Here is a 17,849-nt window from a genome sequence, read left to right on the forward strand (position 1 = left end):
CAGGAGGCTGAGGCAGGAGAATCGCTTGAACCCAGGAGGCAGAGGTTGCAGTGAGCCAACATCATGCCACTGTGCTCCAGCCTGGCAATAGAGTGAGACTCCATCTCCAAAAAAAAAGAAAATAAATTTCTTTCTTTCTTTTTTCCTTTCTTTCTTTCCACATGCTCATCTTTAATGAGTTATTTGTTCTCTAACATGCAGGATACATTCTTCACTCAAAAGTAAACACGATTTTGATTGGAATGATATAGAGTTGGTTATGTTTAAGAGTGATGGGTGAGGATGGGACAGTGAGAGAAAGAAGGAAGACCTGTGGTCCTAATAGATACCACAAGAGAAGAGACAAGCAGGCTAAAACAAGTTAATTGTGCTCATAAGACCTACATAGTTGCACCCAAGCAGGAATAGGGATGTGGGGAGATGCTGAATATCAACATGGAAAGAAAGGGGCATGACTTGGGAATTCTTATACAAAAAAGTTCCAAGTATCTAAGTGATAAAATACGTGTGGGCCTCACAGGTAAGAAATAAAGTTGAATAATAGAAACCATCACTATTGTGATGTTACAGTCCCAGAATGAGGGGTTTGGTAGGAGAGGCCAGATACAATAGACTGTCCTTAAAGTCTGAGTAAGGGAGTCTTTGTAATTTTTAAACTGTACTTCTTATTGGCTATTAACAGATGGTGCCTCTTTGGGTTTGGTTAATCACAGTGGAACTTGCTGGGGTCTAGGGTGACCTTAATGAGCTCTGATTGATTATATATCATATATCATTCCTGATATAAAGGGAACTTGTAGAAATAACAAGACAGATTTTTGTGTAAAGCTTGTAGATATGCTTCATAGTTGTCGCTCTGTTGTCATGAATGCTCTGCTTGCTTTAAAGCTAGAAGCTGCCAAACCTACAAGGATTCTTTGTTTGGGCTATTTTTAACCTAGGTAGGACTTTCCACAATTCATGATTCTCCCTGGTACCCCTATAGACTGGAGCTGGGCTTCTGGTAGGACACAAAACTGCTGTTTTCTATTTATTTTCAGCTGTCTCGTAGTTACTTGCTTGTGGCTGATTGCCATTTTACCCTTCTCTCTGGTTGATTTTCTTTCCAGTGAAATTATTTAGCTCCATTAAGCTGTGAAGAACTAAAACTCTGAGATCATTGTCCTTTTGTTAGGTCAATACAGGGTTTCCCTTTTCACTGAATTGCTAAAACCAAATCTGTAGTTGCTGTTGTCCTGCTGTCTTGCTTCTCAAAGAGTGTCTGTCCCTGATCAGACACTTTGCCTTTCAAAACAAAGGTAGATTTATCTTTATGAGAAAGTCAGCGGATGCTTTCTCAAGAATTGATCTAGAAATTAGTATTGTATTTTTCTGTTTTTTAAAAGCACTGATCCTTAAAATCTATTCCCTAAGTCGTTAGTACTTACTGGTTTCTTAATACCAACTCAGTAGTTACCAAAAACTGTACTTAACCTTTTGGTACTTCCTTGTTTTCTTCAGATCCTTGACTTGACACTCTATATCAGTTGGAGAAAGAAAAAAGTGAATTTCACAGATACAAGTATTTTCTGTAGACTACACTGTCATCAGTAAGTTCAGTATATATGTATCTTAAATATGCTACCCCAATTCTTTGTTTTTTTTTTTTTTTAATGTATACAGTATTAAATTTACTTCCCAATGAAAAATTCTTCTTACTTTGAGTAAATATCTAACTATTGTTTTATATGTATAGTCATTAAGGTAGAGATTTCAGTTTCTGATTTTATGGACACTTTAAAATAGGGACAATTAGTAATACAATTTTTTTCTGTTTTAATGCTTTTTAAAGTGACATATTTGTATTTTCAAAACGTAATTTTTTTCTAACTTTAAGCTTTACTCAACTTTTTAAAGCAACAAAATTTTCTCTGCAAGCTTAAATAACATCTCCACACATTCTTTTACCATGACTCTACATAAATATTTTTCTTCTGTTATTGAAATTATATCATTTAATAAAAATTTCTCCTGCAGTAATTTCAATCATTTTAGTAATTATTTTTCTCTCTGGAAGCCCCAGGAGTAAATCAAAGAAATTTAAGTGAAGCAATTTATTTTAATTTTGCATTGCTCTACACAAAAAAGTGAAACCTGTGTGATATGCATTTAACAAAATATACAATAACTGTAACAATGCAATTTTGATTTCCTTAATTACATCTACTTTAGTTAAACTATAAAAACCTTTATTATCTTAGATTTCTAGGTAGCCATTCTTGCTTTTTTCTTACTGGAAAAATAATTTTCCTTAAAAAGAAAGCTTACCAGATAAGAAACACATAGTTTCTGCCAAAATGTTCTAAACAATAGAATTGAGAACAATTTTTATATTACATTTACGAAAATGAAAGCAAACAAATATATATTGCAGTCATTTACTGAATAAAGAGGTGCTTTAGAACCTCATGTTTAGCATTTTGAAACTTAACGAGAATTCAAAGTCTTCATGTGTCATAGATTCTCCCTCTAGGGGACCATTATATCTAATTACCTGGTTGGTTGATGCTCTTCTGTATCTCTGGTCAGCACTTTTGATTTTGCGGGTAAATCTGGAGGCGATTTTACTGTGGGTGGTGATTTAACTGTGGGTGGTTTCCCAGTCTCTGCTGCTGGTTCCATTGAGGTGTTTCTTCTGTGATGAGTCAACAGGTTTATCTCAGCAAGCTCAGAATGAATCAAAGCTGAGACCCACTCTTTTTCTGGTTTAAAAGACAAAAAAGGGTGGGAGGAGTGAATGTTGCAATTATCATGTTGGCTAGAAACACAGGATTATCCAGCTCCTGAGTGTGAAAGACTGGTCACCTATTTTCTGGGTAGTTACCGATGTGGGAGTAAAGATTGTTGCAGAAAAGTTGGTTCACTTCAACCTAGTTTCTGCTGACCTTTGATACTGTAGAGTGCCCAGATTAGTTAACTCACTGAGGTACTTGCCCCTGAATAGCAGTGGAATCATTTTAAAATATTGAGCACAGTAGCCAGTCTTACAAGCTGCTGCCAAAGATATAAGGATATCTATACAAAAATAAGAAGTACAGTATGATTCCATTAAAATACAGACTAATAAGTAATAAATAGTTACAAGCATATATAGATAGATACACACCAAAGTGTTCACTGAAATGATGTCTGTGGTAATTTTATTGATGATTTCTTTTCTGTCTCATCTCTTTTTTTCTTTCTTGTTCATCTGTTCTTTCTCCCAACAATAAGGATTTATTACTTGTATAGTTTATTAAATGTTACATTCTTAAAAAGGAAAAATAATTAGAAGATTGCTAAAGACCCATTGCCCCTAAGCACTTCTCAATTGTCTAAAAAGTAGTATTGAATTCCTGGGGCAAGGTAATATTTCCAAAATGTCTCCTATTTTAAATTAGGCTGTTCCTCACACATTGGTGCTTCCTAGCATTGATCAGTGCAGTGATTCTCAGAGTGGTCCTGAGACCAGCATTATCAGCATCACCTGGGAACTTATCAGAAATGCAAATTCCCAAATCCCACCACAGAGATTTTGCCTTAGTCAGTCTGATAAGCAGCTACATTTGAGGATATCTGTTCTCTGCCATTTATCATTGTCTAGATTGGGAATGGTATGTGTTTTCATGGAACAGGCCAGGAAGGGCCCAAAACAGGCTAAGAGATGACTGAGTTGATGGTTTTGCAGGGCAATTGGTAGAGTTGTTACAAGTAACAGAGTTGTTACTTGGATGGCTGTTCTGTTGTTCTTACCAAAGAAAAGAAATAAGCTTTGTGTTCAGAGTTAACAACAGCCCAGAGGATGTACTCAGCAAGGCCCCTGGGTGTGTGGACTCTGGAGGAACACTAACTCTAGCTGAGAATAAGACCTCCCTTGGACACAAGTGTTTCATGTCACCCAAATGAGTTCAATTTAAGGCATACTGAATTTTGAGTTCTTTGAATGACCCACATACATGCAGCTGGATATGCAGGACAGCAATTATTCTGATACTGAAACACTGAGGAAATAATTAATATTGCAACATTTTCTTTGCAAATCCAAGGTACAAAACTTCAGATATTGATTGACATATTCCCAATTTCTGACAATAAATTGAGCTGTGTTTTAAAATGTGTATCTTAATCGCACCTTTTGAACTTGCATGAAGTAGCCACTGTAAAACTTCTGCCAGTGAATCAGTTTGTAAAATGTCACAGAGCTTTGCCAGGATCTAATGGAGAACATTAGAGTTACATATGGGCAAATAAACAATACAAGGCTTATAAGGTTTTCTTTACTCTCTCCAGAATCCCATCATCCCAAATATCACTCTGTATATGATATGCAATTAAGTCAATTGGGATTTTCAACTCAGGAGCTCAATTTCAAATAGTACACAGTAGAATCGTAGTGAAAACAACATTTCCAGTACAATTAACACTTTAGGGCAGGCTATGGAGTGTGTTTGTCTTGTTTTGTCTGTTCAGAAGCAGCATCTTCTAGCAGGAATATACTTCTGGTGAATTTATCTTTCCCACTGTACCAGAGGGTTCTAATGGGAATCTATCAGTCACAGGACTGGCTCATCTTCCCTGCTCCTCTCCATAGACTGAGAGAGAGGGATGTTTTACCTCAATTCTTGAACACAGTGATTGGCCCAATGGAATAGGAATGTAATTCCTGTTAGTTAATTAGAATCCTTCCTTGAGATTTTTTTTTAAATTCTGGAGCTATAGGCTTAAGTGTAGGTGACAGTGGAGATAGAAATATGAAATAATTAATTCTAATAAAAGTGGGCTATAATAAGCATTAAAAGTACAGTTTCCAGATTGAGTCTTACTTGTGTCTGCTGTTAGAATTTAAACACATCTGATATTCATATCTGTATCCTGAACTTCAGTCCTATATATCCATCTGCCTATCAGATGTATTCACTTAGCTGTAGTAGAGGTATTTTGGACATGAAATATATAAAACAAAACCCACGTTTCTCTTCCTAAAACCTGCACCAAACTTACTTTTCCTCCTCGTTCCCCTGTCTCAATGAACAGCACCAACATACATTAAATTGTCCAAGCCAGATGCTGAGATTCATCCTGGACAACTCCCTTGCCCTTTTCAAAAACATAATGTCAAACAATAAGTTCAGTAAATTCTGCCTTCTAAATATTTCTCAAGTCACTCCATTTTTCTTCATCCCTATTGTCTTGACCCAGGCTAAAGCAACATCAAATCTGGTTTGAGCTACTACAACATTGATTCTCTTAGTATTTCTGCCTAAAGTCTTAAATTATTAATTCAACAAATATTTGTTAGTCATTGATCTAGATGCTGGAGATAGAGAAGCAAAATTAAAGGGCTGAAAGTCAACTGCCCTGTATTGAACTTTGTTATTATGTTAAGATATCTGTCTTTGATAATGCCATATCCGAAAGAGAGCAAGTTAGATTTGCTTCTAATTTCACAACAAATCAAAAACTGTGGCAAAAATAGAAAAAGAGCTTCACAGTATTTTCTAAGCCGTTCTGCCTCTATGGATTTTTTCATCAATATAGTGATTGCACATCACTCCTAGCTTCTAATTAATAGATCACTAATTGATCAACAACATCCTGGCGAATATAATTATCCTTTTAGTGAGAGGATGTAGAATATGTCTTCCTGGGAAACCACCTGCACTCTCTGTTACAGAAACCTAAGCGGATGCACAATGAACACAGCAGCTTCCAATCCCTTGAGATAAACATTTGTTTCTGCAGCTTGGGGCAGGGATAACTATGCCTGTAAACCAGGGTTCTGAGTGTCAAAGATATTATAGCTTTTCCAAAGGGTCACAAATTGAGTCTTGATCAGATCTGGAGAAATGGAAAATTATTCAATGAGTAGATTCTCTCTGTGATTCCACCTGTGGAAGTCTATTGAACTCAGTCTTTGGAAACCCTCAAAAAATTATTATTCAGTGATCTCATGATTTCTAGGGGCAGAGAAACCTTAATTCCTCAAGGTAACCTCATGTTTCTTTTGCCATAGAAGTAACTGAAAAACTGTATGTCAGTTTCTCTGTATCATCTTGGTTGGCAAAAACTCAAAGCAGACTACCACAAAGTCTCTGGAATTGAAAACTCCTAACTCTAGAGGGTAGGTTCTCAGCATCAGAGATACCATTGTCCAGCAAAGATTCTGGGGATTATCGCCTTGGTACTTACCATAAAAGTTGTCCTGGCATCCTGTCTTCACAGGACTTTGCAATTCTTATTCTAACAATCATATTTTCCCAAGTGGTTCCTGACCTTGAGTGCCTGTCCTGAACATATTTCATGAAGTGGCATAATGTATATGATTCATATCTTCCCTTCTTTATTGGCATTTTTCTATGCTCACAAGTCTGTGTTCTCTAAAGTGGCATAATGTATGTGATTCATATCTTCCCTTCTTTATTGGCATTATTCTATACTCACAAGTCTGTGTGCTCTAAGGATGAGTGAAAATTTTAACAGATATGAAAATTCCTTAATCAAACTTGAAACTTTTTCAATTACTCCCCCTAGGGGGAAGGTACCTGGTCATTGGACCTATTCGATTAGAAATCAAAGTCAAGGATCCAGCCTCAGTTTTTCTTTCAGGGCACAAAAGCCTTGAAATGGAGTGTGCAAAGAACATGGTTCAGTACCTCTTTAATAATACATTTCCACTCCCAAGTCATAAGGTCAGGTCTGGCAGGATTTAGTGACTCCGAATCTCTGTAAAGAGTGGTCACAGGGGAAATAAATTGGTGGTATTAAAGCACATTACCAGAAGAAACTACCCAAACCTGGGATTAGAGATTTGAGTGGCAATGAACTGGATTGCTAAGAAACTGTCTCCTCTAGTCAAAGAAAACTGGTTTTGCCAGGTTCTGGAATAGGAGACTTGTATCCCTATGTTTGTCCAAACATTTTTTTTTAAATTGAAAACCTACGAGTGAATTATCTGACAGTGTTTATTCATATTTACTCCTAAAAAGAGATGTTAAATTATTTGTTGGCTGATTATTTAACATAGGAAATGAAGGTGTTGCCATTTACTCTGCACATCGATATCAAAATAAATAATTCTAAATATTCGCTAATTATCAACCCCAAATATTTAAAGAAGCTGAAATAATGGCCCTTGTTAAAAATTATTATCTAACTTGTCAATCCTTGTCTTTTTATTAGAGTTTTTAGTCTATTTATCCTTTGGCATAGTTTTGAGTGTACCGTCTTGCTATTTTTTTTTTTTTTTTTTTTTTTTTTTTTTTAGTTTTTTCTTCTGTTATCATTCCCCTTATTCTTTTCTCTGCCTCCTTTTGGATTAATCAAGCACATATTAGTATTCCACTTTATCCTCTCCATTGGCTTTTTAACTATACTTTTTGTTGTTTGAGAGATTAAAATATGCATCGTTAATCTAATATAGTGTTCCTTGAATTAATATTATACCACTTCATGTATAATGTAAGAACCTTATAAGTTATATTTCATTTATTTCTCACCTGAACTTTGTGTTACTGTTGTTTTTACATTTCACCCCTCTGTTTTCTTTGTAACCTCACTTATCTCCCTCACATCTTCCTTTACTTCTGAATGACAGAACTATAAAATGTCACCTTTTTAAATCTTTTAAGCACTTTAAAGTATCATTTCATTGTCTTATGGATTGCATATTTCCAGTGAGAAATCAGTTGTCATTTTTATCATTACAGTCATGCACCATATAACAATGTTTCAGTCAATAAGGGACCACATATACAATGGTGGTCAAGTAAGATTATCATACTGTATTATTACTGTATCTTTTCCTGTTTAGATATACAAATAGTTACCATTATGCTACAATATCTACAGTATTCGGTATAGTAAAATGCTATATAGGTTTATAGCCTAGGAGCAATAGGCTATATAGCCTAAATGTATAGTAGATGTAACATCTAGGTTTGTGTACGTACACTCTGTGATGTTCATACAACAATGAAACTGTCTGACACATTTCTCAGAATGTATCCCTGTCATTAAGTGATGCATGACTGTATATATAATATGTTTTTTTTTCTCATGCTGATTTCAAGATATTCTCTTTGATTTTCCACGACTTTATTATGATGTGCCCAGATATAACTTCTGTGTCTATCTTTCTTGGGTATTTTAAGGTTTTGTCAGATTTGGGAAAATGTTAGCTATTACTTCTTCAAATAACTTTTATGTTCTAATCTCTCTTTCCTCTTCTTCTGAGACTCCAATCATACATATGTTAGACCACCCTATATATTTTTACAGGTCAGTAAGGTTTTGTTTACATTTTTAAAAGTCTTTTTACTTTAATTGGGGCATTTTTTAATTGCTCTCGCTTTAACTCCCACTTACATATTTTTTTCTGTAGTGCCAAGTGTGCTGCTAATCACATCCAGTGAAATTTTGATTTCAGATATTGTAGTCATTCATTAATGACAAAAACACATTTTGAGAAATGCTTCATGAATGATCCCATCATTATGAAAACATCATATAATGTGCTTTCACAAACCTAGATGATACAGCTTACTACACACCTAGGCTATATGGTATAGCCTATTGTTCCTGGGCTACAAACCTGTATAGCATGTTACTGTAGGCAACTGTAACACATTGTTAAGTATTTGTGTATATAATCATATCTAAACATAGAAAAGGTACTATATTGTGCACTTATGTTACCACTGTCATATTTGTGATCTGTAATTGGTGGAAACATTGTTATTCACTGCAAAGCTGTATTTCTTAATTCTAAAATTTCCTTTTGGTCTAATTTTAATTTCCATTTCTCTCGAGAGATGCCTCATATATTCACTCATTATGATTTTTTTTTCTTAGAAATCCTTGAAATCTAAAAAAAAAAAAGAAACCTCGTTTACAGCCCTTTCTACAACAATCTAGAGGCAGAAATACCATTTGACCCAGCAGTCCCATTACTGGGCATATACCAAAGGATATAAAATAGTTCCTCATTAAGCTTATTCAATAACCATCTCTACAACGTGCTCTGTTATTTGTAATTATAACTACAGATACTGATTAGTTAAAATTCCAATTAGAGTCATCATTAAAATGTTTTGACCCTTAGTTTGTCATAGTGGGACTTATGGTGGATCAATATGGAGGTTACCAAGAAGAGATTAAAAGAAGGAAAAAATTGCAGATGACAAATATGAGCTGACTGATGTATTCATGATTTTATATTATTTTCAGAAATAACTGGCTGGGGAGAGCCTTTCAGGAAGCTGATATACAGCTAGTGCTCGAGTTACGACCACGATTGGTTCCGACAGACTGGTCGTAACACGATTTGGTCGTGAGTTGAGTAGGCTATATGCACGCGGAGATGGTAGTGCTGCCGGAAGCTGGTCCACACTGTCGTACGCCCAGCTGGGCAACGTTTGCGCTGCCAGACGCAGAGCAGTCATGGCTAGCGATTGTGGTCGTAAAGTCAAATGGTCGTAAGTTGCATAGGTCGTAAGTCGATCAATACCTGTATTACTATTAATATAATTAAGTTTATAACCCCAGGCAGAGAAAGTTTGAAGACATAGTTTTCTAAAGAAAAGAGGAAGAGATGAATGTTGATTGGAGGAATCTGTGCTTTAAAATATGAGAAGTAAATTTATAGATAGTGGCAAGATATTGCGAGTAGTGCCTCTCAAGTATTAGAAAGATGATAACGAAAGATGGAAAGAATAGAGCTGGATTTGTTTGATAAACACCAAGCTTTTCATTATGTCAAAACCAAAGATTGTGTTTATCTAAGAGTAGCAAGATTCAAGAGAAAAGTAAGACTGGAAATGAAAATAGGATTATGCCTTGGACTTCAGGCTAAGCAGGCTTAAATCAATTCAGTTATTAGTAAGAGTTTTAGGGATGCTAGTGGCATACATTTTTTTTTGTATATTCATGCTGTTTCCAAGTTATGGATTTGATAAACGTGACACTTACTTTTATTTCCTGATCCAGATAGTTTGGTATGCAAATGGTGTTTGCTTTCACATCATTCTTGGTACTCGTCATCCCTGAAGAACAGGAGCCAGGAGTAGAGCATGCTTTTGGAGGTGATGGTGGCTGTTTGGCCTTAATTTCTTCCTAAATCAAAGGTATAATATAATCAATATACATTTGCACCCACTCATATTTTCTATGAAAATGCAATGTAAAATGAATGAAAAATATTGTGGTTAATAAGAGAGATCCATGAAAGTAAAGAAAGATTAGTTTTATCTTAAACTACTAAATATTTATATTTGGAGACAAAACAAATAGTGATACCTTATTAACTTTTGATGAAACCATTTTTAAACTCTTGGTTAAATAACAAGATAACAAAATTTTAATATGTAATGTATAACTCTTTATATCGCAGTTCCAGATAACAGCCAACTCATGACACATGAGATTTGCTGTTAAGGTGGGAAGATTTCTCTTTTATGGCCAGGAAAAGACAGCTGAGAGGTTTTATGCTTTGTCTGTGTAGCAACTACGTGATGCAAATTGCTGCTTCTTTGCTCTAAGTAACAACTGACAGCTGGAGAGTTAGAAAGGCAAACTAGGTGACTCACACCTATAATCCCAGCACTTTGGGAGTCTGAGGCAGGCAGATCATGATGTCAGGACTTTGAGACCAGCCTGGCCAATATGGTGAAACCCTGTCTCTACTAAAAATACACAAACTAGCCGGGCATAGTGGCACGTGCCTGTAGTTCCAGCTACTTGGGAAACTGAGGCAGAAGAATTGCTTAAACCTTGGGGGGCGGAGGTTGCAATGAGCCAAAATCATGCCACTGCACTCCAGCCTGTGCAACATTGTGAGACTTCGTCTCAAAAAAAAAAGGCAAATTAAACTTTTTCCCCTGATCATTTGGAAGGGAAATAGAAAGGTTATTTTCTTGTTCTGGGAGATAAATATACTGTTTGTAATTTTTAAAAATTAAAAAGTTGTGGGAGCTTTAAGTCCATGAAGAGTTACGGAAGCCTTAGATCTGTGTACCTGTTCCAAGAAAGGGTTTTTACTCTTTAGAATTGACTGATTTATGACAACACATAGAAGCTAGTGCTTAAATGAGCCAACAACCTGGGATTTTGATGATTGGAATTGATAGAACAATATTTAACTTTATGTTTAGTACAAATAGGCTATATTGTATTTGAGGCATTCTTTTTTTAAGTTTATCATGCAGACTTATTTTTGGAAGAATAGCAACGCAGTAAGTTCTTAATGTTGTTGATAACTCTTAGAAACTGACTTTAAGTGAGATAATGTATAACAAATCCAATATTTTTTCACATCAACTGATATGATTTGGCTCTGTGTCCCCTCCCAAATCTCACCTTGAATTGTGATAATCACCATGTGTCAAGGGCGGGACTGGTGGAGTAATTGAATCATGGGGTCAGGCTTCCCCATACTGTTCTCATGACAGTGAGTTCTCGTGAGATCTGATGGTTTTATAAGTGGCTTCCCCCTTTACTTGGCTCTCACTTCTCTTGTCTGCTACCATGTAAAACATGCCAGTTTTGCCTTCTGCCATGATTGTAAGTTTCTTGATGCCTCCCTAGCCATGCAGTGATGTGAGGCAATTAAACTCTTTTCTTTATAAATTACCCAGTCTTGGATATGTCACACAAATAATGTCCAGCAATTGAGTCATGAGTCAAAGAAGAATAGTAATGGGAATTAGAAAATATACTGAAATCAGTGAAAATGGTATATGCAAAAATTGTGATAACAGCTAAAGCAATCTTCAGAGGGGAATTTATAGCTTTAAAATATATATATTAGAAAGATAAAAAGAGTTAGAAAAAGAGCAATAAGATAAAGTATATAATAGAGAAAACTAATAACAGCAGAAATTAATAAAATAGTAAGGAAGTATATAACAGAATCAAAAAATCATGAAAATCAATTCTTTGATATACTAATAAAATTAATAAACTTATTGAATAAACTTTTGTTGAAAATGATAAACTTCTTTAATCAAGAAAAAGGCACAAATTAACAAAACTAATATGTAAAAGGGTACTTGTTATAGAACCAGCAGATATTTTTAAAAGAATATAAGGATATTATACATAACTCTCAATAAATCTGAACATTTAGATTGAATAAACAATTTTTAGAAAAGAATATATTACCAAAAATTGATTCAAAGAGAAATAGAAAATCAACAGTTCTATAACAAAACAGATTTTAAAGCAAAGAATAATTTCAGGTATGAAGAGAGTAACTTCATAACGATAAAAAGGTCATTATATCAAGAGGACATAACAAACGTAAACAATTTTATGCCTAATAAGAGAGCTTCAAACTACATGATTAAAAACTGGTAGAAATTGAAAGAGAAATAAAAAAAATCCACAATTATAATCAGAGATTTCAACACCCCTCCCTCAATAATTTTCAGAAAAAGTGGCAAATTAGTAAGGCTATAGAATGGGGGTCCTCAGACCTTTGGGCCACAACACACTGAGCTCTGCCTCCTGTCAGATCAGCAGCATCATTTGATTCTCATAGGAGTGCAAACCCTATTGTGAACTGTACATATAAGGAATGTAGGTTGTGTGCTCCTCATGAGAATGGAACATCTGGTGATCTGAAGTGAAACAGTTTCATCCTGAAACCATTCCCCCACACCACCATAGGTATGTGAAAAAATAGTCTTCCAAATAAGGTTGTGAGCTGCTGCTATAGGTTGTGACTTGAGTAACACTATCAAACAACCTCACCTAATTGATATTTATACTATGTTCTACCAAACAACAACAGAGTAAACATTCATTTTGTGGATACATGAAAAATTTATTAAAGTCAACAATATCCTGGGCCATATAACAAGCCTCAATAAATTTAAAATGTTTCAAAGTATACAAAGTGTGTTCTTCAACTACAGTGGGATTAAATTGGAATCAATAACATAAAGATATCTGAAAAATCCCCCAAATATTTAGAAAGTAAATAACATGATTTTAAGTAACCCATGGGTGAAAGAAGAACTTAAAAAGGATATTAGGAAGTATTTCAAACATAATGAAAATGAAAATTCAACATAGTAAAATTTGGGGGATGCAGCCAAAGTAATGCTTATAGGAAAAATATAGTAATACATGCTTATATTAGGGAAAAAAGTCTCAAATCAATGACCTAAGGTTTTACCTTCTATGAAGATAGGAGCCAAAGCCAATGAACTGGAAACGCAAAGCCAAACAATAGAGATACTCAATGAAATGAAACACTGATTCTTTAAAATGATCAATAAAACTCACAAACCTCTAGCTAGACACATCAGAAAAAAAAGAAGACATAAATTGCCAAAATCACATACAAAATTATAAAATAATAAAAGGAATATTTTATGAAAAACTTTGTATCAGTAAATCAACAACTTAGATGAATGGACAAATTCTTGGTGAAATACAAACTACCAAAGCTGGCTAAAGAAGAGATAGATGAAGATGGCTGAATAGAAACAGCTCTGGAGTGCAGTTCCCAGTGAGAACACAGAGGGTGAGTGATCACCGCATTTCCAAATGAGTTTTTACTGCCCACAGACCAGGAGATTCCCGGGCAGAAAAGCACCACAAGTCTCCAGCATGGCTGTTTCAGCTGGCATGGTGGGTCTCTGCCAAAAATTCACACAAATCTGGGCAGCCATTTTAACTGGCACCTAGAACACCTGGGAGATGGAGTCTCCTATTCAACTGAAAATAAAAGGCACTGAAATAGGGAGCCAGGTGATCTGGCTCAGCAGGTCCCACCCCGACAAAGACCAGCAATCTGAAATGCTTTGGATTGAGAATTTCACAGCAAGCAAAGCTGGACCCAAGACAGTCCAGCTCTATTGTGGGGGAAGGGCATCTGCCATTACTGAGGGAGTCCACTACTACCAAGGCAGTCCACCACTACCAAGGCAGTCCACCACTACCGGGGCAATCTGCCATTACTGAGGCAGTCCACCATTACCAAGGCAGACCGCCATTACCAGGGCAGTTCTAAGTACACCTTTATAAACAAAACCGCAAGGAAGTTCACACAGCAGCTGGGCAGAGCCCACGGCAGCTCAGCAATGCCTCTGCTGGTAGACTGTGACTAGGCTACCTCCTCACTGGGCAAGGCATCTCTGAAAAAAGGCAGAAGCACATCAGGAACTTATAAATAAAGCCCCACCTTCCCAGGACAGAGCAGCTGAGAAAAAAAAGGTGGTTATGAGTTCTGCGGCAGCAGACTTAAAAGTACCTGCCCAGCAGCTCTGAACAGAACAACAGAGCTCACAGCTCAGCACTTGAGCTCCTATAAGGGACGGACTGTCTCCTGAAGCAGCTCCCCAACACCCGTATATCCAAAGAGACACCTCATTCAGGAGGGCTCAGGCTGACATCTGGCGGGTATCCTTCTGTGACAAAGATAACAGAATAAGAAACGGGCAGCAACCCTTACTGTTCTGCAGGTGATCCCCAGGCAAGCAGGTCTGGAGTGGACCTCCAGCAGTCCTGCAGCAGAGGGGCCTGACTGTTAGAAGGAAAACTAAAAAAGAAAGACATAGCTTCATCATCAACAAAAAGGACATCCATGCAGAGACCCCATCCAAAAGTCACCAACCACAAAGACCACAGGTAGACAAAGCCAAGAATATGGGAAGAAACCAGTGCAAAAAGGATGAAAACACCCAAACCCAGAATGCCTCTCCTCCTCCAAGGTATCACAGCCCCTCACCAGCAAGGGAACAAGGCTGGATGGAGACTGAGTCTGATGAATTGACAGAAACAGGCTTCAGAAAGTGGGTAATAACAAACTTCTCTGAGTTAAAAGAACATATTCTAACACAATGAAAAGAAACTAAGAACCTTGAAAAAAGGTTTGACAAATGTTAACTAGAATAAACAGCTTAGAGAAGAATGTAAATGACTTAATGGAGTTGAAAAACAACACGAGAACTTCGTGAACCATACACAAGTTACAATAGCTGAATCAACCAAGCAAACAAAAGGATATCAGAGATTGAAGATAAATTCAGTGAAATAATGAGAAGGCAAGATTAGAGAAAAAAGAGTGAAAAGAAATGAACAAAGCCTCCAAGAAATATGTGATTATGTGAAAAGACCTAATCTATGTTTGGTAAGTGTACCTGAATGTGATGAAGAGAATGAATCCAAGCTGGAAAACACTCTTCAGGATATTATCCAGGAGACTTCCCCAACCTAGCAAGGCAGGACAATATTAAAAGTCCAGGAAATAAAGAGAACACCACAAAGATATTCCTCAAGAAGAGCAACCACAAAGCACATAATCATCAGATTCACCAGGGTTAAAATGAAGGAAAAATGCTAAGGACAGCCAGAGAGAAAGGTCAGGTTATCCACAAAGAGAAGCCCGTCAGACTCACAGCAGATCTCTCCACAGAAACCCTAACAGCCAGTAGAGAGTGGGGGCCAATATTCAACATCCTTAAAGAAAAGAACTTTCAACCTAGAATTTCATATCCAGCCAAACTAAGCTTCATAAGTGAAGGAGAAATAAAATCCTTTACAAACAAGCAGTTGCTCAGAAATTTCATCACCACCAGGCCTGCCTTACAAGAACTCCTGGAAGAAGCCCTAAACATAGAATGGAACAACCAGTACCAGCCACTCCAAAAATGTACCAAATGGTAAAGACCATCAAAACAATGAAGAAACTGCATCAACTAATGGGAAAAACAACCAGCTAGCATCAAAATGGCAGGATCAAATTCATACATAACCATATTAACCTTAAGTGTAAATCGGATAAATGTCCCAATCAAATGGCACAGACTGGAAAATTGGATAAAAAGTCAAAACACATCAGTGTGCTATATCCAAAAATCCCATCTCATGTGCAAGGACACACATAGGCTCAAAATAAAGGGATGGAGGAAGATTTATCAAACAAATGGAGAGCAAAAAAAGAAAAAAAAAAAAAACAGGAGTTGCAATCCTAGTGTCTGATAAAATAGACTTTAAACCAACAAAGATCAAAAGAGACAAGGACATTACTTAATGGTAAAAGGATCAGTGCAACAAGAAGAGCTAACAATCCTAAATATATACGCACCCAGATACATAAAGCATTCTTAATGACCTACAAAGAGACTTAGACTCCCACACAAAATAGTGGGAGACATTAATACTCCACTGTCAATATTCGACAGAACAACAAAACAGAAAATTAACAAGGATATCCAGGACTTGAACTCAGATCCGGACCACGCAAACCTAATAGACATTTACAGAACTATCCACCCCAAATACACAGAATATACATTCTTCTCAGCATTACATCACACCTACTCTAAAATTGACCACATAATTAGAAGTAAATCACTCCTCAGCAAATGCAAAAGAACGGAAATCATAACAAACAGTCTCTCAGACCACAGTGCAATCAAATTAGTACTCAGGATTAAGAAACAGAACCCCACAACTTCATAGAAACTGAACAACTGGCTCTTGAATGTTAACTGGATAAACAATGAAATGAAGGCAGAAATAAAGATGTTCTTCGAAACCAATGCGAACAAAGACACCAGGTACCAGAATCCCTGGGACACATTTAAAGCAGTGCCTAGAGGAGAATTTATAGCAATAAATGCACACATGAGAAGCAAGGAAAGAACGAAAATCAAAACTCTATCATCAAAATTGAAAGAGCTAGAGGAGCAAGATGAAAAAAACTCAAAAGCTAACAGAAGACAAGAAATAACTAAGATCAGAGGAGAACTGAAGGAGATAGAGACACAAAAAGATCCTTCAAAAAAATCAATAAACCCAGAAGCTGGTTTTTTGAAAATATCAACAAAATACAGACTGCTAGCCAGATTAATAAAAAAGAAAAGAAAGAAGAATCAAATAGTTGCAATAAGAAATGATAAAGGGGATATCACCACAGATTCTACAGAAATACAAACTACCATCAGAGATTACTACAAACAACTCTGTGCTCATAAACCAGTAAACTTGGAAGAAATGGATAAATTCCTAGACACTTGCACCTTCCCAAGACTAAACCAGGAAGAAGTTGAAACCCTGAATAGACCAATAACAAGGGCTGAAGTTGAGGCAGCAATTAATAGCCTACCAACCAAAAAAAGCCCAGGTTCAGATGGGCTCACAGCTGAATTCTACCAGACGTACAAAGAGGAGCTGGTACCATTCCTTCTGAAACTATTCCAAACAATCCAAAAAGAGGGAATCCCTCCCAAATCATTTTATGAGACCAACATCATCCTGATACCAAAACCCAGCAGAGACTCAACAAGAAAAGAAAACTTCAGGCCAATATCCATGATGAACATAGATGCAAAAATCTTCAATAAAATACTGGCAAAATACTGATATGCTGATTGCAACAGCACATCAAAAACGTTATCCATCACGATCAAGTAGGCTTCATCCCAGGAATGCAAGGCTGGTTCAACATACCCAAGTCTATAAACATAATTCACCACATAAACAGAACAAAAGACAAAAACCACATGATTATCTCAATAGATACAGAGAAGGCCTTCGACAAAATTCAACAACACTTTATGCTAAAAACTCAATAAACTAGGTATCAGAGGAATATATGTCAAAATAATAAAAGCTATTTATGACAAACCTACAGCCAATATCATACTGAATGGGCAAAAACTGGAAGCATTCCCTTTGAAATCAGGCACTAGACAAGGATGCCCTCTGTCACCACTCCTATTCAATATAGTATTGGAAGCTCTAGCCAGAGCAAACAGACAAGAAAAAGAAATAGGAAAGGAGGAAGTCAATTCCTCAATTAGGAAAGGAGGAAGTCAAATTGT

At 36.3% G+C, this 17,849-nt stretch overlaps 1 protein-coding gene across 1 annotated transcript in view; it reads right to left on the bottom strand.

Moving 5' to 3' along the window:
• The window catches only part of CUNH4orf17 (chromosome unknown C4orf17 homolog), a 51,990-nt gene that overhangs the window by 5,192 nt on the left and 28,949 nt on the right, over window positions 1-17,849 (bottom strand). Inside the window, exons 6-9 of the mRNA XM_032261545.1 lie at window positions 9,985-10,128; window positions 4,151-4,232; window positions 2,534-2,741; window positions 1,474-1,517 (exon numbers count right to left, since the gene is read on the bottom strand). Of these exons, the coding sequence (XP_032117436.1) occupies window positions 1,474-1,517; window positions 2,534-2,741; window positions 4,151-4,232; window positions 9,985-10,128 (478 nt within the window). The remainder of the gene's footprint in view (window positions 1-1,473; window positions 1,518-2,533; window positions 2,742-4,150; window positions 4,233-9,984; window positions 10,129-17,849) is intronic.

The sequence above is a fragment of the Sapajus apella genome, unplaced genomic scaffold, assembly GCF_009761245.1.
Source record: "Sapajus apella isolate SASKATOON/1434 unplaced genomic scaffold, GSC_monkey_1.0 scaffold124, whole genome shotgun sequence".
Classification (NCBI taxonomy): Eukaryota; Metazoa; Chordata; class Mammalia; order Primates; family Cebidae; genus Sapajus; species Sapajus apella.